General features: G+C 34.7%; 1 protein-coding gene across 2 annotated transcripts in view; it reads right to left on the bottom strand.

Moving 5' to 3' along the window:
• Positions 1-26263, bottom strand: part of PIK3C3 (phosphatidylinositol 3-kinase catalytic subunit type 3) — a 138697-nt gene that overhangs the window by 32662 nt on the left and 79772 nt on the right. For both annotated transcript variants that reach the window (XM_041756685.1, XM_041756693.1), the window contains 7 exons: positions 24951-25067; positions 20204-20335; positions 17843-17971; positions 17100-17169; positions 15242-15306; positions 9867-9951; positions 4963-5037 (listed from right to left, as the gene is read on the bottom strand). In XM_041756685.1, the coding sequence (XP_041612619.1) occupies positions 4963-5037; positions 9867-9951; positions 15242-15306; positions 17100-17169; positions 17843-17971; positions 20204-20335; positions 24951-25067 (673 nt within the window). The remainder of the gene's footprint in view (positions 1-4962; positions 5038-9866; positions 9952-15241; positions 15307-17099; positions 17170-17842; positions 17972-20203; positions 20336-24950; positions 25068-26263) is intronic.

Raw genomic sequence — 26263 nt, 5'->3', positions numbered from 1 at the left:
ACATCAGGATTCCACACTAGGCCTGGAGCCTACTTAAGATTCTGTTTCCCTCTCCCTTTCCCTCTGACTGACCCCACCTCAAAAATAAATAAATTAATAAATTAATAAACCTTCTTATACTACTAAAATAAAGAGCCACTTGAGACAAAAGGGAATTTCTGAAATGTGTTATTTTTTATGTCTAAAACCATGATTTCAAAAAAAACCTACATAAGCCAAAAAAGGAAAGCATTCTTAGTTCCTGGTAGTAAAACAAACCAACCATAACAGTTAGCCAGCCTTTAAGGAATGTTTACTATATGCTCAGTATATACAAAAACTCTACTATATTATCTCATTCAACCTTCACACTATCACAAGAGAGGTTCAGTTATTATCTGCACAGTCAGAAAAGAGACTGAGTCACAGATATAAACAACTTACCCAAAATTACCCAATGGTGGAGGGGAAACTTAAACCCAAAGATTTTTACTTTAGAGCCTGAATATTAACTCCTATATGAGGCTGTTCCTCAGAATTAAACAAGGAAGTGAATTTCACATAAAATTAAAGAATGATACAGAAAAGTGCCCAATTATGATAACAATGACTTTCTCAACTTCAAGCTTTCTGACAAAAGGTTCAAACAGTATTTATTACTCTAAAGTGCTATAAGACAGATAAAAAGCCACCACTCTTCTAACTACAAAAATGGACAACTCCATATTGTAAGAACCATCTTTAGGACCTACACAGAACTTTCCCTTTACTAGAGACACCTAGCTTCTTGCTTTCATGTGTGAATGTTTTTAAGTTACTTATAAACTAAGTAAAGTTTATTGTAAACACCCTATTGTAAAGTCTGTATATCATAAACAATAGTTTTTCACTTATACTGGTCCTACTTTTTTTCCTCAAATTTTAAAAAATAGAAACAAAAACAAAAAACTTCCCCTAGAACTGACATAAACTCAAATCATGTTCCATTTGAGCCCTGCCACAATCGAATTACCCTGGATAAACTTGTAAAAGTTTCCTCAAAAAAAAAAAAAAAAAAAAAAATAAATAAATAAATAAATAAATAATTCCTCAAAGGACACCAACTCTGAAAAAAAAAATTGCATGTTTTCCAATCCCATTCTAGAGCTTAAATTTTTAATTTCTTGCCCAGAAAATGCTATATCACTACATTAATAAGTGAAACACCATTCACTCCAAATCTGCTTCAGGAAAACAATGTTATAAGTGACCACATGGCAATACACTGACAAAGGAATTTCCTGACTTTCACATTTATGGTGGATACACATTGCCCTCTGGTGGACAAGCTGAGGATACTTCCACCAAGCTAAAGTATCTACAGCTCAATAAATACTGGCAAAAGTTTCTGGGAAATCTGGAATCGAGACTTTTATTTTGCACTTTTTCACACTATTGTTGTATACATTTTACAATTCTTTCTGTGCAGTGAAACATTTTCCTTCACACACTCCTCAAATTATCAATCTAATTCTTTTGGGTCCCACCTAAATTTATAGGTAGAAGAATGTGTTGTGGGCAAATCCCCAAGAGATCCTCAATAAAATGAAATTTAGGTATCTTCTTCCTCTCTGTTCCATCTCTCATACCTACGAACTGGACATACAGGGAATGAGTGCAACTCTGATTACCATTCTTTTTTTTTTTTTTTTTATTTATTTATGATAGTCACAGAGAGAGAGAGAGAGAGGCAGAGACACAGGCAGAGGGAGAAGCAGGCTCCATGCACCGGGAGCCTGACGTGGGATTCGATCCCGGGTCTCCAGGATCGCGCCCTGGGCCAAAGGCAGGCGCCAAACCGCTGCGCCACCCAGGGATCCCCCTGATTACCATTCTAAACCACTTTCATCCCAAAGCAGAGTCATAGACACTAAATCTACTCAAACTGGCAAAACAGAAGACCAAAGGTATTTTACTTTGAAAAATGGGAGAAATGTTATTTATTATTAAGAAAACTGCTCCACTAAGACTGAGATTGGAATGTTATATAAGACAATCTAAAATTTTAACATGTTATCGTCTGGGCTGAAGGCATAACAGATCCAAAATATACAACGGAAGGGCTTCATGATATTTGAGGCATTTTTAACTACAAATACTGAAGTGTATTTCCTGCAATGAACCTCATTCAAAAATCACTTTAAATATATAACAGTTGTCTATACTATACAAAGTCTAATTACACCGTACATAATTAATATAACGTAAAACCTCTTTAAATATACTTTCATTTAAAAATAACTATAAACAAAAAATTAAAAAATAAATCATTATAAATTTTTAGAAGTTAAGGAATGCATTATACTTCTGTTTGTCTTCACATAATTGGTGTTTCCTTACATAATCTAATTTCATTCAAACTGAACTTGAAAATTAAACATTTATCCTAGTAAGACATAAAATTATAACTGTATGACATAAATGGATGAAATAACTAAAGAACTAGTTAAGAAAAAATAACTAAAAGGAATGTTTCAAAAGAAAGAGAATGTATCTCTCACCTAGCAGTTTTAGATTTTTAAAAAGAATTTTGGAGCACCCTCTAGTGGAAAACTGGTGACAAGACACTTAAAACTTCCTGTTTCTGAAATTTTATATTTCCATTTCCATTTAGCCTGGACCACAGAAGTATATTAAATAGACTCCACTTTCCAAATCTTATTCTTAAAACATCCCTGTCAACACACACATACACACATATGACAAAGCAATTTTCAAAGTCCAAAAGAAAAAGGTCTGTTACTTATCAGTTTCAAAAGGAACAAAATATGTGAAAATCACATTATAAATGTAATGCCACTCTATACAACGAACAATTCCATTGTAATTATAAAATGATTACAACACAAAAAACAAATGGAATCACTTTGGTACTTTGATTCTTGTGGTTAAAAATTTAACTGAAGATGAAGAGTTAAGGAAGAATACAGGAAAACTTTTCCCAATTTACATTCTCTCTCCAAACACACTGTAATGTTTTATAAATATCCTTTGCTAAATTGGCAAATTTGGCAAGAAGCTCCACGACATTCCTTGGTTCTGGTTACCAAAGGGACTGCCTGGCCTTGACACAGACAGACATGTTCCCACATGCAATTTCTACCACAGATAATTTTTCACACTAATTAAAACTGAATATATTAAATTCCAGATGATGTGAATTATTAGGGTTAAGTATATATTAATAATTAGACACATCTGATGTACTGCTACATTTGATGTGTTAAATTCTTGGTATCATAACCTGCAAGAATATTAACAAAACAAAAATGTTCTTACCTGAGAGACCATTTTAATAGTAATTTCAAATCTATTTTCTGTGGAAGGCTAAAGAAATTTGAATTATTTAGCCCAGAGAAGAAAACACTACACAGAGAGCAGAAATATTTACTCATTCATTAAGTCAACAGTGATTTATGAATTACTTTAGCTAGGTGTTGTTCAAGGCTCTGGAGGCATGGTAGCAACCTGGATGGACAAGGCCTGTGCTCTCATGGAACCTGCATCCCGAATGGGAGGAGGTGATGATGATTAGAAGTCAACAAGATTCACAGGGACCTAGATTTGTATCTGTTCTGTTCTTTTTAGTATTCCCTAAACCTAGAACAATACCTGACACATAGTAGGTGCTCAATAAATATTTGTTAAATTTTAAATTATTTGAAAAAGAGAGCTTTGGCTAGTAAAGAAAACAAAATAACAGAGTAATGGAGAAGGGTGGTATGGCAAGCATACCATTTCAGACCAGAGTTAGAAAAGGCTATTCTAAGGATATGTCACTTGAATTTAGATTGAATAACAAAGTTGGACATGCAAAGATCTGAGATAAGAGCTTTCCAGAGAGAAAAACAAGGACATTTGCTTGAGGCAAGAGTGGTCTGACATTCACACATTCAAACTGGTCAGTGTGGGCAAGCCATAACTTTATCACAATAAAGAGTTTGGATTTTATTCAAATAGTTGGGCAAAAGATGTTGATGGCTTCAAATGGGGTCAAAGCAGTGGAAATGAAGAGAGCTGAATAACTTCAGAATCCATTTTGGAGAAGAGTAGACCAGATTTTGCTCATAGATTTGATATGTGAGATGACACCAAAAGTAGAATTAAAAATGACTCCGTGGTGGGGGTCCCTGGGTGGCTCAGTGATTTAGTGCCTGCCTTCGGCCCAGGGCGTGATCCTGGAGTCCTGGGATTGAGTTCAACATCAGGCTCCCTGTATGGAGCCTGCTTCTCCCTCGGCCTGTCTCTGCCTCTCTCTCTCTCTCATGAATAAATAAAATCTTAAAAAAAAAAAAAAAAAAAAAAAAGACTCCTGAGCCTGGGGCTTGAACAACTAGATGGATGATGCTGCAATTTACTGAGATGGAAAAAATGAAGTGAGCAGCAGGTATTATTACACAGGTAGTGGAAGAAGGGAACAATTTTTATAACTGGCCACATAATTGGGATATCAAGTAAGTGGTAAGAAACGGACTGAAGTACACAGAGCTGTAAGTTTGGAAGTTGTTTGCTTAGAGATAGTGTTAAAGCCAAGGGGCTCAACAGTTAACAGGAAGAGGGGGATGAGAACGATTATTCCATGAAACTCCAAGGGGAAAAACAAATAAAGACGGGGTTAATTTGAGTTAAGTACAGTTTGGTAAGAGAAAGAACATTCTAATGCTCTAGCTGTACAGTAAGAGACTCGACTCCTTGCATACATTATGGGCTTTACATGAAAGGAGGCATTTTCAGAAGTAAGGGCCAGATGACCATCTGTAGTTACTACTAAAGTGATTCTTGTAAGGGATGGGAGTATCCTTCAAAGGTACCATATAAAGGGACTTTTAAGACCTATACAATTTATCTTCATTTATGCAACTTGTTTTGTTACTAAGCAGATTCTACAGTAAACATCACTGGCATATAAAATGTATATACCTGCTAATAGCCATTATTTGTTACCTGTTTTTGTTAGCAAAAGGTTATCCAGGTGTCTGTCTCCAACTCCAAGTATGTATGTAATCACACAATATCCAGCTGCAAATAACAATTCAGAAAAAGTAGTGAAAAACACATGCAAACCATATACAAATGAATATAAAAGAAGTCTGTGTTACTTTAATTTCAATTTGATTACTTTTTGGTTTCTCACTTAAATTCTCAAATGTGTCTTTGAGTCAATGAAGAGTTTACCACTTAAAATTCAATATAAATTGCTATTTGCATGAGAAATAATATCCTGTAGAATTTTGTCAAATTATAAAAATCACTTATATCAAAAGTTAATTCAGGCTTCAGAAACCTTAACTATAACATGATTCTCCCACTTCTCATTTCAAATTGGACACTTGTTACAGATGACAGCAAAAAAAAAAGAAGTATCTACAAAAATACACATAATGAAGCAAACTATCCCACAACCCTATTATCTATAAGATAACAAAAGTAAATGCAGGGTTTAAAAGAAAAATCTTTAGATAGAGAAACAATCATGAAGTACCAGCAGACAGAAAAACAACTGAATTCACGTTGAGTGGTAATAGCACTTAAGAAGTTCACAGCACAATCTTCTAAAGTATTAAGAAAAATTACATGAGCAGGGCTAGGGGCAGAATCACTGGCTCTAGCTTTATTCTTTTATCTTTCTCTCCTAAAAAGTCTAGAAACCTGCCATGTGTTAAAAATGATCAAACAAAATTTAGCAAATGACACCTTTTTGAAGAGTACTTTTTTTCCATTCTATTGCTCCTGTTAGTAACCTGACAAGAAATAATTTGCAAACTTACAATAACTACATCAGTATTTACAAAAACATGTTTATTTCAGTTAGGATACAGACGAAAGACTGAACCACCTATTAATGACCACATTAATTTCACTGGGTTAATCTTTAATTATTAATTAATCACAGTAACAACTTATTGAAGATTACTTAGCTTGGCACATTACATTCATCATCTCTAACCTTTGTAATAATACTAGTTAAGTATTATAACTACCCTTCAAATGAAAACACCTCAGGCTCCGTAAGTTAACAAGATTGTCCAAGGTCACTGAACTTGGATGTGAAACTAACTATGATCCTAAAGTCCTTGTTCATGCCACTTCTGTACTGTATATAGGCCCTGTTCCCCAAAGTGGCTACTTAGATAGGAGTAACACTCAACAAAATATTTAAGCTCAAATATATTTGTTTAGAAGAACTAATCATATTCTAATTGTAGATAAAATTCTATATTGTATATATTTCAAAATATATCCATATATACAGATTATAGGAAAGCATACTATCATTCCAAAAAATGCTTCTACTAACAATTTCACTTAACTGTAACAAATCAGTTACTCTCAAAATACCTGTAGTGTGACAGGAACTTGTCATTTACCTATACACTGTCCTATCTGCTTCCTTAAAACAAAACCAGGATGTGGGGAGTGAGACTGTGCCTAGGAAAGAGAAGGTGCTTCCCAGCCTCGTCTGCACTTAGGCTTGGCCAGGGAACTGTAGGCAAATGTAGTTTTGTAATCATTTTGAAAGATGGGGCAGACTGAGCTGGGGAGTGAGCCCTTTAGGTATTTTCTCCCAGGCTGGCTAGACTGCAAACATGAGGACTGCAAATCTGAGGACTCCATTGGCAACAGTCATTAACGACCACAGGGAAAAGGCCAAGAGAATCACAAAGATCTTGGCTGGCTCTAACACCTGTAATGAAATGACTGCAGTGGCATTGACACTGAGGAACTAGAGGTCATTGAAATAAATGATGAGCAAATACAGCTTGATGACCAAAACTAGGTATGTTCAATGGTCACTTCAACTGATGTTTTTTGAAGTCAAGCGAGATAGCATATGATCCTCTCTATTTCACATTTATATAAATGGTGGAGGTGTGAATTCAGGGTTAATCCGCAAAAGTTTTTAGGACACAGATAATAGATTTAGAACAGTCTGAGATGGCACAGAGTAGATCAGGGGATTTTTAGAGGAACCAAAGCTATTTGACTTCAGCAGAAATACTATACCTGTCAAAAGGATTCTGTCCATTAGTATTCTGACCCCATGTGAAATGTAGAATATCGTCAAATTGGTTTTATAATGCAACTTTGATTTAAAGTAAAATACAGAGAAATACTAGTCAACTAAACGACTTTCCCTTTACTTAGTAAAGATTCGCGTGTAAGAATAATTAGTGTCCTCACATTTACTTGCATGATATAGACTTGACACCTTGCATAAGCTGGAAAAAATGTCACCATAACTATTATCACTTTCTTCTTACACTCTACCCAAAACTTAAAACTTTACTTTCTAAAACAAAAGTTACACATACATCTATATGATAATGTCCGACAATCAGATTCTAGGGCAAAGTGGCTAGCAGCTTGTTAATCACTAACTCCTCTAATGAAAAATTCAATTGGCTTTCAACCTTCAATATAATGCTACCAAACTCACTGAAATACAAGTGATTTTGTAACACAGCCTATTATAGAAGGAAACAAAGGGCTATTCAAAATAAGATGAAGAGAAGGCCTGCCATCAAATCAATTATCAGGGACGGAATAAATGTGTAATATTGGGGAAAAAGAGAGGAACAAGATCCGATTTGAATTTAAGTGTCCAAGAGGTAGAATTTAAATGGCTATTTTTTTTACATGAAAAATCCAGTCACATTTTCATTAGGTCTTAGAAAAAAAATGGAACATTATATAAAAAGTGATTTTATTAAAATTTTCAAATTGTAGTCAATATTCATAAATTATTTATGTCTGTACATATTTCAACTAGAAAAGTTACCATTCCTTTATTAAATAGACTTACAATGTAAAAAAGTTTACAGTAACTAAAGTTCAGTGAAAGACACAAAATAATTAATTGTTGGAGGGCATTTGAAATATTTCATGTAACAAGATATTGTGAACTAGGATAAAGATAAAAGCCACACACATCCTTTAACACCCTTTTTTATTCAAGGTGGGAACTAAAGTCCCTCCCTTTGGATCCAGGCAGGCTGTGACTGCTTTGACCAAAAGAGTATGATAGAAATGATAAATGAACAGCTTTCCAGTCCAGGCCTTCAGAAACCAATAATTTCTATTTCCATCTCTTAGAATATTGGAACCCCGCTCTGAGAAACCCAAGCCACAGAAAGGCCATATACAGGAGACCTGATTGACAAGCTTTGTTATAAAAGACAGTATGAGGTGCCATGTGAGCGATCTTAGATGTCCATCTTTATTTATTTATTTTTTTTAGATGTCCATCTTTAGATGATATGTAATTTTTTCAGAATGTAGAAAACAGTTTAAGGTCTGAAAAAACACGAAAGGAAAGAAAGGGTAAAAGGAAAGAAGAAAAGAATGAAAATAAGGAAGGGAGGAGAGAAAGACAAGAAAAATACAGAGTGTGAGAGCAAGGGGAAGTAAAAGAAAGTACATTTTCTCCGGAATGTTTCAATCAATTTTTTTTTAGTTCTTAAATCTACACTGTATGTGGTCATTTTTATGGATAAACATAGTTACATGTAATACATGTTATATTCTTTCAGTAAAAAATAAGGTAAAAACTCTAGAGGATTTTAATATACACATACATATTTTATTTTCATAATTTTAAAGTTCTCAGGAATATTACATTTTCTTTACACTTTCAGCAAAAACTGCATCATCAAGTATAAATTTGGTAAGAAACTATGTTGTCTAAAATAATCTGGAATACAACCTCACAGGAACATTGTGAAAAATTTTTTAATGTCATGTGTAAGAAGCAGTTTATAAGACATAAAATGATATGAAAGTTTAAATACAATTGTCCTATGTCTATAAAGCCCCTTATTTGCTTCTCCCTAACTTAAGTAATACATATAAATGGAAACAGAAGCATAAAATTTACATAAATAAGAATAACTTATTACATACTATATCCCATCCAGGGCTCAATTCTAGTGTTAACTCCTTTATTAACCCTCCCTTAAACAATATAGTTATTAAAAACAAACAAAACAAAAACAAAAAACAAAAATAGAACTTCTTAAAATTTAAAAATAATCCTCTAGAATACAAACTTCATGAGGATAGGTAGGCATTAAGTAGTTAAAACATATGAATTCCTATGGCATTCTACCACTTACTTATTTCCAAGAAGGGATCATAAAATATAATACCATAAGAGGCATCCTCCTAACACAGTTCTTAAGATTTATCTAAAGTATAATTATTGACAGACTTTTCCCAGAGTCTACTTAATTGTACTTACTCAAACATAAGGAAAATCCAGGGGAAAATTAACAACTTCCAAGAAGAGATAACTTGTAATTATAACACAGTTAAGTGATTACAAAGATACACTCATTAAAGACTAAATAGAATTTATACTTGTTACCACTCTTATGTCAAAACATTAGTGACTTCTTTTATCAGGATTTTATATCTTTTAATCATCTTCTTTTAGAGCATATAAATCTGCTATGATCTGAATATCTGTCCTCCCAAAATTCACATGTTGAAATCCTACCACCCAATGTGATGGTATTAGGTGCTTACATCATGAGGGTAGACGCTTCATGAATGGGCTTAGTGCTCTAAAAAATGAGAGTCCATGGAGCTTCCTAGCCCATTTGGACAGATGAAAATACAACAAAAAGTCTTCCACCCAAAAAAAGGGCCCTTACCTGACCATGTTGGTACCTTATCTTGGACTTGCAGTCTATAAGTCACCCTCTGGTATTTTGTTACAGCAGCCCAAAAGGACTAAGATGAAATCCTACAATGTGCTAACTGTAAATCTGTATGAATATGGCAACATTGGGATAGCCTATTTCCTTCAGTCCAATGTGTCAGTGGAAAGTACAGCTTGAAAAACTTACCACAGCTTTTAACATATGTGTCCATAACTTCAGCACTGATCCCATTTGGCCCATTCTCACTTGGTGCATATTTTCTAAAGAAGTTCTGAAAAGATATAATTTACATGTTTACAAATTCGATACAATCCTTAAACAAATCAGACATTTTGAAATCATAAGAAATGACAAAGTGTCTAAAGTTTAGTCAATAATTATAAAATGTGGACTTTATATACCTACTTTTATACTTTAGGGAAAACATTACATAAAATAAAATAAATTTACTGCTATTTCTCTATGCTCAATCTATCACTTTTTTACCTTTCTTCTGAATGTAAACAATGAGGGATTTGTTTTGGATCATTCTCCTTAAAGTGAACATGAGTTATTAAAATCATCTTTTAAGTATAGTTACTGTTACCATTAACAAATCTCTAGTTATAAAACAGATGAGTCAAGGGGATGAAAGTACAGCACAGGGAATACAGTCAATAATATTCTTAATAACTTTGTATGGTAACAGACAGTAACTAGATTTATGGTGATTATTTTGTAATGTATATAATTGTCAAACACCTCAAAGTAAGTTAATATTGTATGTCAACTATACATCAATAAAAAAAAGCTCAATTAAATTGCATCCAAATTTATAAATTAATTGTAATACAAGTGCTAATAATTCTTAGGGGAAATTAATGGAAAGATAAATATAAGAGAGATGTGAACTGAACAAAAGAATTACAGGGGAAAAATGAGTGCACTAGAGTATCCAAAGAGTCTGGAAACAGTGGGGAAAACAGTGTTTTGTTTTGTTTTTGACTACCTTAAGGAACTATTACCTTACATATTAGATTTAGTTAAAGAAAAACAGTATATATTATTTGAAAATACAAGTTACATGCTGTTAAAAAAAAAGTTCATCATATGTTTCATCTTTTCTAAACATCCTATAAGTTTGACAAGGAATCTATGCCTAGAATATATAAAGAATTCCTATAAATCAATAAAAACCCAAAAGGAAAATGAACAAAAGCTGTAAAGAAGCACATCACAGAAGTAAGTAGCCTATACATATATTTTTAAATTCTCAACCTTACGGGTAATTAGGGAAATGCAAACTAAATCACAACAAAATACCAAAATATAAAAAGTCTGATAATACAAAAAAAAATTTAAAGTCTGACAATACCAAAATTATACAAAGATGTATAGCGATGAGAAACAGTTTTTTCCAAAAACAATTATTTTGGAAAGCAGTTTTTAATTATCTACTGAAGTTGAACATGAGAATAACCTATGACTCAGCAAAACTATTTACAGAGATCATACATGAAAACCAAATATCAGTATACAAACTGCCACTATACTTATTTTACCAAATCATAATTGCACAGAGCAACATAATAATTGACAACTCCATTACACAATTACTTCAGTTAGAAACTATGTTAAAACTCTACATACACTTTACATCATCTTCAGAACAATCCTAGAGGCAGGTATTATTATCCAGATTTTACAGATGCAGAAACTGAGTCCTGAAGGATATGTTAGTGGGTCAAGGCCTCCTACAAGTTTGATGTGTTAGATGAATTACAGAATCAACATATGGTTGTACCACAGCTGACCGTTATTGAAGCAAAAGTATACACAGGAGGTTCAGCGTAGGAAAAATACATGGGCACAGTCTGGAGAAACCCATGTGTAAGCCTTCTGGCTCTCTTTTATAAGAAGATACACTAAGCCTATTTGCTATTTTTCATCAATAATTTAAAATAAAAAAGGCAGTCATGTGGGTGCAATGTTTCTGTCCAAGGAGGCCTTTGTTAGACACTCATCACTCAAAGTTTTACTGGAAGCTGGTCATATAGACGCCCTCTAGCAACTGCCAAAATTCTAGAGGGAAAGCAAGTTGTTTGCTATAAATTACACATCACAAACTATCGAGGCACACTGAACCATCTTTATGTAGGTTAGGGGACAGAGGATCAACACACTGAAGGCCAAGTTCCCAGGTATCAGTCAAAGGCTAACCTAGCAAGCAGGCCTTTCTAAAAGAAAGAGCTTCAAGTCAGCTATGCTAACTCTGCCCTGCACAAAGGGTTAATAAGCTATTCAAGGTTTACAGTTGAAAAGCTATTTGAAAAAATTCAACCCCAGGCAGTTCAATGTTCTGAGCACAAGCTTTTTTCTTTTTTTTTTGCCATCTCCCTTCCCACCCACCTTCCCTCTGGTAATCATCTGTTTGTTTTCTATAGGTAAAGTCTGTTTTTTTTTTAATTTGTTTCTTTTCCTTTGTTCACTTGTTTTGTTTCTTAAATTCTACATATGAATGAAATCATATGGTGTTTGTCCTTCTCTGACTGGCTTATTTTACTTATCATTGTATTTCTCTAGATCCATCCATGTTGTTGCAAACGGCAAGATTTCGTCCTTTTTTACAGTTAATTGGTTGAGTAATATTCCATTGTGCATGGCGTGTGTGTGTGTGTGTGTGTGTGTATGTATATCCCACCTATTCTTTATCTATTATTCATCTATTGATAGACACTTGGGCTGCTTCCATAATTTAGCTATTGTAAATAATACTCCAATAAACAAAGGGGTGCATATATCCTTTCAATTTAGTGTTTTCGTATTATTTGGTTAAATACACAGTAGTGTAATTATTGGATCATAGGGTAGTTTTAATTTTCTGAGGAACCTCCATACGGTCTTCCACAGTGGCTGCACCAGTTTGCATTCTCACCAACAGTGTTTGAGGACTCCATTTTCTCTAATTCCTCGCCAATACTTGAGTCTCTTAATTTTAGACATTTTGACAGGTGTGAAGTGATAACTCACTGTGGTTTGGTTTGCATTTCCCTGATGATGACTGATGTTGAGCATCTTTTCATGTGTCTGTTGGCCATATGGATGTTTTCTTTGGATAAATGTCTGTTCATGTCTTATGCCCATTTTTTAACTGGATTATTTGGTTTTAGGGTGTTGGGTTGTATAGTTCTTTATATATTTTGGATACTAACCCTTTATCAGATGTCATTTGCAAACATCATCTCCCATTCAGTACACTGTCTTTTAGTTTTGTTGCTTGTTTCCTTTGCTATGAAGAAGCTTTTTATTTTGATATAGTCCCAACAGTTTATTTTTGCTTGTTTCCCTTGTCTCAGGAGACCTATCTAAAAGGATGTTGCTACAGCTGGTATCAGAGAAATTACTGCCTGTGTTCTATTGTAGGATTTTTATGTTTTTAGGTCTCACATTTAGGTCCTTAATCCATTTTGAGTTTCTTTTTGTGTATGGTGTAAGAAAGTGGTCCAGTTTCATTCTTTTGCATGCAGCCATCCAGTTTCCCCAACTCCATTTGTTGAAAAGACTTTTTCCCATTGCATATTCTTGCCTCTTTTGTCAAAGATTAATTGACCATGTAACTGTGGGTTTATTTATGGGCTTTCTATTCTGTTCCATTGACCTGTGTGTCTATTTTTGTACCAGTACAAAGTTGATTATTACAATTTTGTAATATAGTCTAAGGTCTGGAATTATGATACCTCTAGTTTTGTTTTTCTTCTTCAAGATTGCTTTGGTTATTTGAGGTCTTTTGTGGTTCCATACAAATTTGAGGAGTGTACTTATTCTGTGAAAAATGCTGTTGGTATTTTGATAGGGATTGCACTAAACGTGTTTATTGCTTTGGGTAGTATAGACATTTTAACAATATTTGTTCTTTTAACCCACGAACATGGAGTGTCTTTCCATTTCTTTGTGTCGTCTTCAACTTCTTTCATCAGTGTGTTATAGCTTCCCTCTAGAGTACAGGTCTTTCACCTCTCTTATCCCTGGGTATATTATTTTATTATTTTTGGTGCAATTGTAAATAGGACTGTTTTCCTAACTTCTCTTCCTGCTACTTCATTATTAGTGTATAGGAATGCAACAGATCTTTACACTGATTTTCTGTCCTATAACTTTACTGAATTCATTTGTCAATTCTAGGAGCTCAGTATCTCTCATTAACATGGATGCAAAAATCCTTAAAAAAATAGTAGTAAATTGAATCCAAGAATACATTAGAAAAATCATTCACCACAATCAAGTGTGATTTATTCCTGGGATGCAAGGGTGGTTGAATACTTGATAATCAATGTAATATGTCACATCAATAACAGAAAGGATGAGGATCATTAATAAATAAAAGATCATTTCAATAGATGCACAAAAAGCATTTGACAAAGTACAACATCCATTCATGATTAAAAACAAAACAAAACAAAACAACCCTCAGCAATGTAGGTTTAGAAGGAACATACCTCAACATAATAAAGACCATTTGTGACAAACCCACAGCTCACATCATACTCAATGGGGAAAACTGAGTGGCTTTTCCCTAAGGTCAGAAATAAGACCACCCTTATTCAATACAATAGAAGTCCTAGCCACAGCAATTAAACAACAAAAAGAAATAAAAGGCATCTGAATTGGTAAGGAAGAAGTAAAACTTTCACCTATTTGCAGATGACATACTATATGTATATAGAAAACCCTAAGACTCCAGTAAGCCTGAGCTTTTAACCATTGCATGTGACTATTCCCTAAACCAAAAAACAGAATAACCACTTGCTTTCCCAAGAAATCAGAATAATGCTTTTCTGCAAATCTAAACTCCATAATGAATTACTGCAACATGTTAGACTGGGAAAGACAAAAAACACACTGTAGCACATATTCTCTGTCAAGTCCTTCTCTGTATTATCTTTCATCTCATCTCAGGTAAACAGGTTTTCTCTGTAAATTATATATTTTTTTCTTACATAGGAAAAAAGAAAAATCATATTTAAAAAATAACAAAAGTAAACTATTAAGATGCAATAAGAACTAATCCATGTGTTTAAAGTGTAAAAAATTACAAAGACACACATGGTATAATCCTAGGCACTGCTTGCCTTTTCTTATATTAAAGCAGAGCGACAAGTTTGGAGAGGAAGACAGGGGTCTTAAAAACAAAGGTATGTATGAGCAAGAGTATGTAGCACTGTTCTGAATAACAACAAAAATTAGAAATAATCAAATGTTCATTTAGGGTTAAACAAATTAAAGAATTTCCATAATTTGGAGTATTATATAACCATAAACTAACAAATTTTTAATTTAATTAATTCCTGCTTCCCTATTATATGCCAGGCACTGTTTCAGGAGTTGAGCATCCGTATGCACTAACATGGAAGAATTTCCAAATGTTAGCACTGTTTACTTTGAAGGAAAGAAAAATAATGTGAGGGAAGAAGGATGGTAAAAGGAGACATTCATTTTTAACTCTATATACTTTTGATAAAGATTGAAAATTTTACAGTAATATAGTCATAAACTGTATAACTCATTTAAAATTGGTTCTGTACCTGAATGCTTCCCTCTGTATCAAGAACTTCAGCAACAGGAACTGACTGGATAAACTGCATGAAGCCTACACAGAAATATATGCATTGCATTAAGTACAACTATTGGTTAAGCAATAAAAATAATGGTTCTACTAAGAATAACCTTCATTTTCAAATACATACACTACATACCTGACCAACTTAAACAGGTCTGTAAATAATATATTTAGACTGGCATTTAAGTCACAGGAAGTATAAGAAAACTTTTCTTCCAGTTAAGCTGATTTATCTGTGTATTTCTCCAGGTCAGTTACTATTACTGTATACAAGGAAGAGAAAGTAATAACTAAGCTTCCTAAATCTGGCACAAAAATTTCTTCTTTCTGTACTTTTATAACATATATCAATTAAAAATATTCCAAATTTAGAATCACTTTAAGAAATCTGAAATTATGTAATATCAATCACCTGTGCCTAAAAGTGTATTATGTTCAATGGCTTTTTTTGTCTAACATTCCATCTTCTGCCACTTCCTGAAAATGATAGGAGAAGAAAGTATAAATCCCTCAAACTACCAAAAAGAATGGGAAGAGGACATTATATGGGAGAAGAAGAATGAGAAAAGTCTAGTAAGTCTAGACACAATAGTAATATAAAACAATAAATCTACAAAAAAATCAAAGTTGAATGAAGGAAACTACTACATAATCCTTTAGAGTAAGAAATGCCTCATTCACTACTGTATCACAAATGGAATATTCTGCATTAATTCACTTAAAAGATACTTATTGTCTTTCTACCATGTAATAAGAATTTTGCCATTTAAAAACAAACAAACAAACAAACAAACAAAACCAGAGCTTTGACCTTGCCTTTATAAACTATACAAGCCTGCAAATCTTCCTGGGATAAATATTACAAAGAAAAGGGTACCAGGAAAGAGAAAAGTGTAGGCAGACCTAAATCACCACAGAGAGGTGTGGAGGAAAGGATGCTAAAGATAATAACCAAAGCATGCATTAAGACCATAAGGCTGAAAAGAACATGGTGTGTCTGAGCAAACAGAAGGTGGCCCATGTGGCCAATGCCTGGGAAGCAAGGGGGACACTGGCAAAAGAGAGTCTTGAGAACAGGCACAGGAGTGTGTCACAGCACGTCAGAACTTGTAAACCAAGCTAAGGCTTTTGTGTTTGTCCGAAGAGCACGCAGAAGTGAGTTAATCAATTTATGCAGGATAGTCACAGAGCGTACGGGCATTTTTAACAAGATCATTCTGAGAGAAAAATGAGAAGAGGAATGACACCACCAAAAACCTTTGAGGGTGACCAGGGAAAGAGCAGGAAACCTAAAACATATATTTTATTCTTCCCAGGTATCTAAGGGTGAAAAGCTCCAAGAGTAACAAGACCATGGAATTTACAATAGGCATTAGGCAAGTATTCTTAGGGAATCATCTATCAGATTTCCAGCAGTTATTCACCTTAGAAAAAACTTAGATGCTATCGATCTATACATTAAAAACATGAGTTAATAAGGCAACATCATTTGCTGAGTGGCTTTTTTAAGCAGAGCACAATACAAAGCCACTCTGGGTCATAGTAACTCTCAAATAATGATTCAGGACCCAAATTACTATGCATGAAACTACTGTGAATCGTAACCAGTTTTGAATGCAAATAAATACAGTATATACAGTGTTGATTCTTCTCACAGACATGCCATTTAATGAGTTCCAGAGGAAGGGAGGGAGAAAAGGTGGGAGGCCCAATTGGGCTTCAGTGCTACAAAGGAGTTTGATCTCTATTCTTAACTTTCAGTTAGAGGGGGAGAAGTATAGTCACTGGACACTGAAATAAAGCACAGCATGACATGAACTCACCATGTTTTGTACTGGTGGCTAATACCTTGTAGGGTGTCAACTTCAAATCCAGATTTTCTTTCCGTAGCAGCTTTTGATCAAAAGATAAAATATGTTAACCAAATATAAAGATTGTTCTGAAATAGTTTTGTAGGCAAGTACCCTGATAACTGAATAGAAGAGATCTAGGGGGGTAAATCTAAGTCGAAGTTTAACTAAATTAGTTAATTTTACTTTGATCATCAAAATAAATTAAATTTATTAAGCACTTACTTGATGGTATACCGATTTTTTTTTTTATCTTATCCTAAACCACTGTCAATAGTATTCAATAAATAGTAGGGTTCCTCCAACTCGTTTGTGCAGTTCTTTCTAGTCACCAAGAATTTTAGAACTCAGAAAAAAAGGAGACGAGGGCAAATATGTTCCTTTCAAAGCCAGGGGCAGGGATGCAATTTTAAGAAGAAAAAGATCTAGTTGACTAAGAGGAAGGGAATTACTAAACCTGACATGGAGAGAACGGAACTGAGAAAAAAGTTTTAATAAAAAGAAATGCGTGCAATTTCATTTTGTATTCATACCAAGAGTCACTCTGCAGTGTACAAAAACAACTACACTTGTTCAAGGTCAAGTGGAGACCGCTGAGATTCCTAGGATTGTACCTGAATGTTAAAAATACTTCTGTGTCCATACACAGCATATACACCAAACCACAATTTTCCAAAATTAAAAAATGTTCCCAGCCGGCATAAGGTTATAGTCACCTTGTCCATGAGTGAAATGATTTGAAGAATAAGTTGATCTTGGCGTAAATCATCCCCATGCTTAAATATAACTGGGTATTTGCCTCCATCTTCTGTCTTAAAGAATAACTGTGCAGGCATAAGAGCACTCTGGAAATAAAAATACGGTTTTCAAATCTGGATGTAAATGAATGCACAAAGATTTACTATATACAGGAGTAAATGCTGACCTGTACGGTAAACAAATAAATAAACAGAACCTAAAGAAACAAGATGCACCGGCAGTAAGATGCAATTAGATAACTTGGAGAGAACAACAAGCTAGCTAATGGTCAGAAGATTACATGACATGAAGAGCAAGAGCTCTAGAGTCAGTGACAGATATGAATCCAGGCTCCACCAGGTACTAGCTGGGTGATCTCATACATGTTCTTTAACCTGTCTCCTCACCTGTAAAATAAAGATAACTTTTCCTCTGCACAGATGCTAAAGCGATTAGAAACCAGAGAGGATAGGGGCCCCTGGGTGGCTCAGTGGTTGAGCATCTACCTTTGTCTCAGGGCGTGATCCTGGGGTCCTGGGATCAAGTCCCACATCAGGCTCCCCACAGGGAGCCTGCTTTTCCCTCTGCCTGTATCTCTGCCTCTCTCTGTCTCTTATGAATAAATAAATAAAATCTTTAAAAAAAAGAAACAAACAAACAAAAAAAAAACAAAGAGAAACCAGAGAGGATCAATAGTGCAGTACCATGCCTGTTACAGAGCAGACATTCTTTCTATGTTTGCCATCATCACTTTATTACTAAAAACATACTGAAATAATGAGATAAAACTACAGCATAAAATGCACCAGACAGGGCAGGCCAGGTTGCTCAGCAGTTTAGCATGGCCTTCAGCCCAGGGCGTGATCCTGGAGTCCCGGGACAAGTCCCGTGTTGGGCTCCCTGCGTGGAGCCTGCTTCTCCCTCTGCCTGTGTCTCTGCCTCTCTCTCTCTCTCTCAATCTGTGTCTCTCTCATGAATATATAAAATTTAAAAAAAAAAAATGCACCAGACAGAAAGTCAACAGCTATGGTCACTAAGTACAGGCATATGGTTAGTTGTGCAGCTTTGAGACTCAAGTTCCTCTTCTACAAAATGAGAGGAGATCTTAAATATCTGTATCTTTTATTCTGGAGTAATTTTATTTTTGCCTTGAATCCTTCCCTCAACTAGATGAAATCTCTAGTTTAGTTTATATATGTATCCAAAACAACAAACAATGAAATTAAATTCTCTTTAGGAACAAAATCTCATGAAGATAGAGTAGCACATAGACACCACTACCTGGAGAGACAAGATCAGAAAACTGTTCAGAAAAAGAAAAAAAAAAAAAAAAAAAACCTGTTCTGAGAAAGATGCCTTACTGGTTTTGATCTCTGGAAGAAATCACGTAACACCAAAATTTGGAGAATTTACACAGGTGATGAGAAATAACAGAAAAAAACTATCAGAAGGGTAAACAGACATGTATTAGAGCAAATACAGTAAAATGTTAAGAAGAGTCAACAGTAGGTACCCAGTTGTTCACTGTATAATTCTTTAAACTTTGCTATATGCTTGAAAACTTTCCTATAAAATGATGGGGCAAAAGGCATCAAAAATGCCTAAGTGAATATATACTTAGAACTTATAATCTCTTTTGGAGTAAAACTCTGAATTTTAAATTATCCTAAATTTGGAGTATCCTTTTATCACCCCAAGTAAAACTACATTTTGTAAATTACCTGAAACGCGTTTGTGTCCCAAAAATGATTAAGAATTATATGACAGAGTTATGTAGTAAATGCCCTAGATAGAACCATTAATCCTAAACTCCAACTCAAAATTTTTAAGAATGTTCATACTTTAAGAGTTGGAAGAAAAACTAAGACTGGATATCAGGATCAAAAATATGTCTTATGATATTTTAGTGACCATCCACTTTGTGCATTTAAGATAAAATATAATATTGTGCACCAAGACTATAACCACATAACTTATGAACTGAATGGGTAACAGAAGTGTTGCAATTTTAAGGTTTTTTTAAAAAGCTTACCTGGAAAAAAAGTAGGCATGGCTCTAATAAAAAGTTCAAAGAATTAAAGATTAGAAACAACCCAGAGATAAAAAAAATATTTGACAAATTTCACATAAAAATACCTACTAGTGACAGATCTTAAATTGTAATCAATCTTAAAAGACACAATGATAAACAAAAGGTAATTTTTTAATCTAACATTTACTAGATCAAACAAAATTATACATATTATCTGCATTGCAATCATTTTTGAAGGGAGTATCTCTGTTTTTGCTTTACAGAATTAGGTTCCAATTCATATGCATTAGAGATCCAACACAATTACCTTAAATAGTGTAGCTGTTTCTGGGATTATTCCTCTAATTTTCACCTGGGGCTCTAAAGGCAATGGAATAAGTTCCACATCTGACAAGTTCATCTTTTCATTGTCTCCAAGCAATGCCTGTAGTCTCTCATTCTAAGAGAACAAATCGGAAAGAACTGACTGGGCTAAAATGTAAAAGTAGTTTATAAAACATATGGTAAAGACATAAAGACTAATTCTATTAACTTTAAAATATTTCCAAAGCATGATAAAAGTATGTGCAAAGTAAAATAAAGGAGATGGTGCACATGTAAGAGACAAGCACTGCAATTCGCCTGACAAGAGTAGTGGCATAGCGTAAAAGGAGCAATCCCTTGATGGTGAAAGCTGTATTTATACACGGTTACAGAACACGTTTCTCTTGCTGTAGTTGAGAACAAGGGATACACTCATGCTGGATTTAAAGACTCCATTTCTGTCGTCAAAGGATGTATGCAGCCACAAAGAGAAACCTAATTCATTTGAAACTTAATTTTGTATGATCAAATATTAAGCATGAATTTCAGCATATTTCTCCAGTCCATGTTTTGGGTTTAAAAAGTGAACAATTCACTTGGAGGAACTTAAAGCCTACCTTTTATTGTTCACTTTCCTAAGGTATTATTATTTATCTTCTGCAGGTCACATCCATACTGCCATTGAGCCAAGAACTCAGAAACAAAAAAAATCAAGTCACAGCAAAACAGCTTTGTCATTTAGCAGCATCTATACTGTTTGGATCAAGACTTCCCATTCAATTTCAAAAGAACAATCTGCCTGAAAGCTTGGAGAGTCTTGCATTTTTTTTAAACAGGTGTGCTTATTCTTTAAAGGAGAAAACTTGACCTGCCAATCTTAGCATAAAGCACTTCCACTGTAATGCTTACTAAGAAGATGTAGCATCACAGACAAGAATTCTGGAATTAGTAAGGGGGAAGTTCAGAAAAACAGTGTTTCAAGGACCACTAAGATATAAAGTTAGATTTTTCTCCTACAGGATGATTGCAGTTCTCCCTCTGAATTATAAAAAGTGCATGTAAAGGTTAACTGAAAACTGGTATAAACTTCCACATAACCCTCATAAAAATTAGTAAGTCTACTCCCTAACCAAATGCAATCAGACATACAAGTATGAAGAAATGTCAATTAACCTGAATTTCAAGTTATCCTATTATAACCAATTTCTAACTGATGTACCAATAAACAATAAAATAACCATAAAGCAGATAAAAGAGGGGTGAGAAATGCAGCCACTTCTCACCACATCCACGGCTGTAAGCCCTGGGCTCCAAGCTGCTCTCACTTCTCAGCTGGATAACTGCAGTAGCCTCCTGATTGCTCTTCTTCAACTTTGTCTCTTACAATCACTTACCAAAAAAAAAAAAAAAAACAAAAAAAAAACAAAAAAACCAGAGCACTGCTGCTAAAACCAAAGTCAAGTCGTGTCACTCTCCTGTCCAAAATCCCCAACAACTTCTATGCTAACTCAGTGCTTAAGTCAAAGTCCTCGTAATGGCTTGTGAGGATATATTCCATCTGCTTCCCTCTTATCTCTGTCCTTTGTCCTCCCCTCCTATTCTTCCTCTCCTCCACTCTCTGTTCCAAATACACCTGGTTTCCTCCTATTTCACAAATATGTCACCACCATCCCCACATACGTGCTCTCACATCAGGCTTTTGTACTTGCTGTTCCTCCGGCTGGAACAGTCTTCTCTAGATATTCCCATGGTTTGTTCCATTACCTGCTTCAGGTCTTTGTCCAAATGGTAACTTCCTAGCAATGCCTTCCTGACTATGCTATTGAGAAGTGAAACACTGCCTTGCTACTCAAACCCAGCACTTTCTATTTCCTTTTCCTGCTTTATTTTTCTGCATAGCATACAACATTATCTACTATATATTTCACTTATTTATTCTATTTACTTTCTCCTCCAAAGGTCCATAAGAATAGAATTTTTATATTCACTGCTGTTTCCCCAGAATCCAAAAAAGTATTTGGCATGCAGCAGGCATGCAATACATTTTGATAGAACAAATAAGTGAATGTTATCACCTACAGAATCAAAAAGTGAAAAGAGAATATTTAACAACATTCAAAATGAAAGCTTTGAGAGGCACCTGAATGGTTCAGGGTTAAGCATATGCCTTTGGCTCAGGTTGTGATCCCAGAGTCCTGAGATCAAGTCCTGCAACGGGCTCTCCATAAGGAGCCTGCTTCTCCCTCTGCCTATGTCCCTGCTCTCTGTGTCTCTCATGAATAAATAAATATTTAAAAAAAAAGAAAAAGGAAAAAAAAGCTTGATTAAATTTGAGGATTTTTTTTTTTTTTTATTTGAGAGAGTGAGCAAGAGCAAATGCATTGATGAAAATGTATTTTTATTTGAACTCTAATATCTAAACTTGGAGACCTCTTTCAACAGAATTCTTCCTAGAGGTCAACACAGGAAAACAATATTGCAAAAACCTTATCATTTGTTTTACCCATTTTACTAATAACTCACAGATAATGTTCCTACATATCTAACACTGCTGCATTCACCATGACATATTTCTCTCAAAACTCATTATGGAAATGGAGAGATGGAAAAGTGCTACATATAATTTTAAATTATTAGCAGTAGTTATTTCATTGTTACTAATAATAACACAAATAATGGTAGTAAAGAGCCATCTTGGCATTTCTCTATGGTGACAGGGCTTGTTCTAGTCAAACTACATTAATAAAATTGTTTGTCTTTTAACACATCACAACAAATGTCTAAAAAAGATTTTTGGCCAATATTGAGACTATATTTAGGATTGTCTAAACAAAATTCATTTTGGGTAGCTTTAAGTAATGCCTCGATTAGGTACACAGTTATCCTCCAGAATAGCTACAACTTAGCTGGACTCATGTGCATGACAAATAGAAGAGCATGTTATACACAGAAGAAATGGTTTAAATACATGCCCACAATGACAGTTGCAAGCACTGACACTCCTGCAGGTGGGTATGTGATCACACTTCTTCCTCACACAGCCACCTTTGGGGGGGGGGGGGATGGGCTCCAGAAGGAATAGTAGTAGGGGATTCAGTTACTTAACCAGTTTGTGATTTCTCACAGAAAAAAAAAAAAGTCATATCAATAAAAATGTGTTTCTCTTCAGCCTATTTTCTCCTTCTTAACCTTGTGAACATTATTCCTTGCACATATATCTACTAGCATTTCTCTATAAACCTGTTCCCTGCCTTTGAACTCCTGACTCCCATTTTCTACCTTTTCCTTTCTCCACTTCCCTCTCACAAGTCTGGAGAACAATAAAATGTGTTGTGTTCTTTTACAAAGGTCACCAAGAAAGACTGGCCTGTAGACAGATTAGGTAAAGAGAAGCTATCAAATGAATCCTTCACATCATTTGGGCTAATGATGAGGGAAAATAACTTGTGAAGAACAGATACTCATCTATTGTCATCAAGTAGAAGCCTTACATGAGAGAAAGATGTATGTACTAGCCATGAGAACAGATGCAAAGCCAGTGTGTGCTGTTACTAATAACTAATTTTGTAACCCTGGTCAAGTCACAGAGGACTTTCATTTTCTCAGAGTAATTCCAGTCTCCATGATCTGTAGAGGTCCTTTGCACGTCAAACAGATTATATTCTAGGATGCTAATATTCTAAAATGAGACCCAATAGAGCACTGTAAATTAAAAATATGGACTTAGAATGCCTGGGAACAAACCCCAACTGTAATACTTACTAGCTGAGGATGCTGGACAAATTACTTAAACCCTCGAACGCTCGTACACTGTTGGTAGGAATGCAAACTGGTGCAGCCACTCTGGAAAAGTGTGGAGTTTCCTCAACAAGTTAAAAACAGAGTTACCCTATGACCCAGCAATTACACTACTAGGTATTTATCCAAAGGATAGAAACAAAGTGATTTGAAGGGACACATGCATCCCAATATTTATTACAGCAATGTCCACAATAGCCAAACTATCCAAAGAGCTCAAGTGTCCACTGATAGATAAATGGATAAAAATTAGGTGGTATATAAATAGAATGGAATATTACCCAGCCATCAAAAAGAATGAAATCTTGCCATTTGCAACAATGTGGATGGAACTAGAGGGTATTATGCCAAGCGAAGTCAGTCAGTCAGAAAAAGACAAATACCTTATAATTTCACTCACGTGGAATTTAAGAAACAAAACAGATGAACATGGGAAAAAGAAGGAAAAATAAAATACAGAGGGAGGGAAACCGTAAGAGATGTATAACTCTAGGAAAGAAACTGAGGGTCTCTGGAAGAGAGGTGGTTTGGGGGGAAGGGGTACATTAGGTGATGGCCATTAAGGAGGACACCTGATGTAATGAGCACTGGGTATTATATGCAACTGAGGAATCACTAAATTCACCCCTAAAACTAATAATACAGTCTATGTTAACTACACTGAGTTTAAATAAATTTTTTAATTACTTAACCTCTCTACTGACACTTTTTTTTTATAAGTGAGGTAATAACAGCATCTAACTTATAGAGCTGTTGTGAGGATGTGTGTATATGTATATAAATTCATAAAACAGGATCCTGTACATAATCAGTGCTTATAAATCTTCCTATTACTATAATTACCTAAGAATTTCATAAAATATATCAACCTAGAGAGACTGTACCAGAACTCAGTATTTTGTGATACCAAGACTTCATTAGTCATAAACAAAAAGCAAAGCCCATAGGTTTACCTTTTTCTTACGATTTCCACTTTCACGCTGCACTGCCTTCATTAGATGCACCAGCCGATCTACAAACGTCTGCTGCGCAGCCAGCAAAGAACGCATAACTCTGACAGACTTATCACCCTGAAGGGATTCAAAGGGAAAGAAAATTAGTTCTGTGTAGCATAATGATCAGGGTTTCTTTAATAGCATGGGTGATCTTTATTTATTCTTCTAATAGCTACAAACTTCAATACAAAGTGAAATTGAAAAAGATTAATTATCTTGATTCAGAGATAATGAGAAAGCTGCTAGCTTATTTAAACACTGCCAATCCTTCCACAGTTGAAAATTATCGGAGTCTTCAATGAATACTAATCTATCAAAAACAGCACTTTTTTTTTCACATACAACCATGTGATAAAAGAGAGAATTCGTTCACCCAAAATGCATTTACTCTTTGACTCAATAAATATCTGGAGGCCTATGATGTCTTCAGAAATGCACTGGGCATATGGCAGAAACAGTATCATCTTCAAGGACCTAAAAATCTACTGAAAAAAAAAAAGAAAAGAAAAGCACTCAAATAGCAACATAATGCATGCTTGCTTAGTAAAGTATGTCCTAAAAATTAAATGCCATAAAGTCTTATGTAGTGAATTCCCAGTTCATAAAATATTATAAAATACATTTTCTCATTTAATCTTCCCATTTACAATGACAAGGGTGGCTAGGCAACTGTTATCATCCTCATTTTGAAGGTGAGGAATTTTAAGCTCGGAGAAAGTGAAATTTCTTCACAGGATGACAAAAGCTTTAAGTGATAGAACTAAGGTTAGCAGAGAAGACCAACTACTTTATCTGCCAATAAGTTAATGCAGAGAAGCTCTGAGCTCTGAGAACTATAGAAAAGTTTAGTCTCCAAGAGCTCAGTAAGACGAGATTCAAATTTGTAAGAACATAAAACATGAAACTGCAGATAAAAGATGCTATGAAATTAACTGTTTCTGTAGCACATCACAGATGGATGCTGTAAGGGTCCTCACTGCCCACACACCCTCTGCTGGCTGAACTGTGCCATAGCACTTTAAGAACCACAATACAGCAAAGGATACAGTCAACAAAACTAAAAAACAACCTACAGAATGGGAGAAGATACTTGCAAATGACGTATCAGATAAAGGGCTAGTTTCCAAGATCTATAAAGAACTTATTAAACTCAACAGCAAAGAAACAAACAATCCAATCATGAAATGGGCAAAAGACATGAAGAGAAATCTCACAGAGGAAGACATGGACATGGCCAACAAGCACATGAGAAAATGCTCTGCATCACTTGC

The sequence above is a fragment of the Vulpes lagopus genome, chromosome 1 (genome assembly GCF_018345385.1).
Source record: "Vulpes lagopus strain Blue_001 chromosome 1, ASM1834538v1, whole genome shotgun sequence".
Taxonomy (NCBI): Eukaryota; Metazoa; Chordata; class Mammalia; order Carnivora; family Canidae; genus Vulpes; species Vulpes lagopus.
The sequence above is the reverse complement of the archived record's forward strand: the minus strand, read 5'-3'. Positions and strand labels throughout refer to the sequence as shown.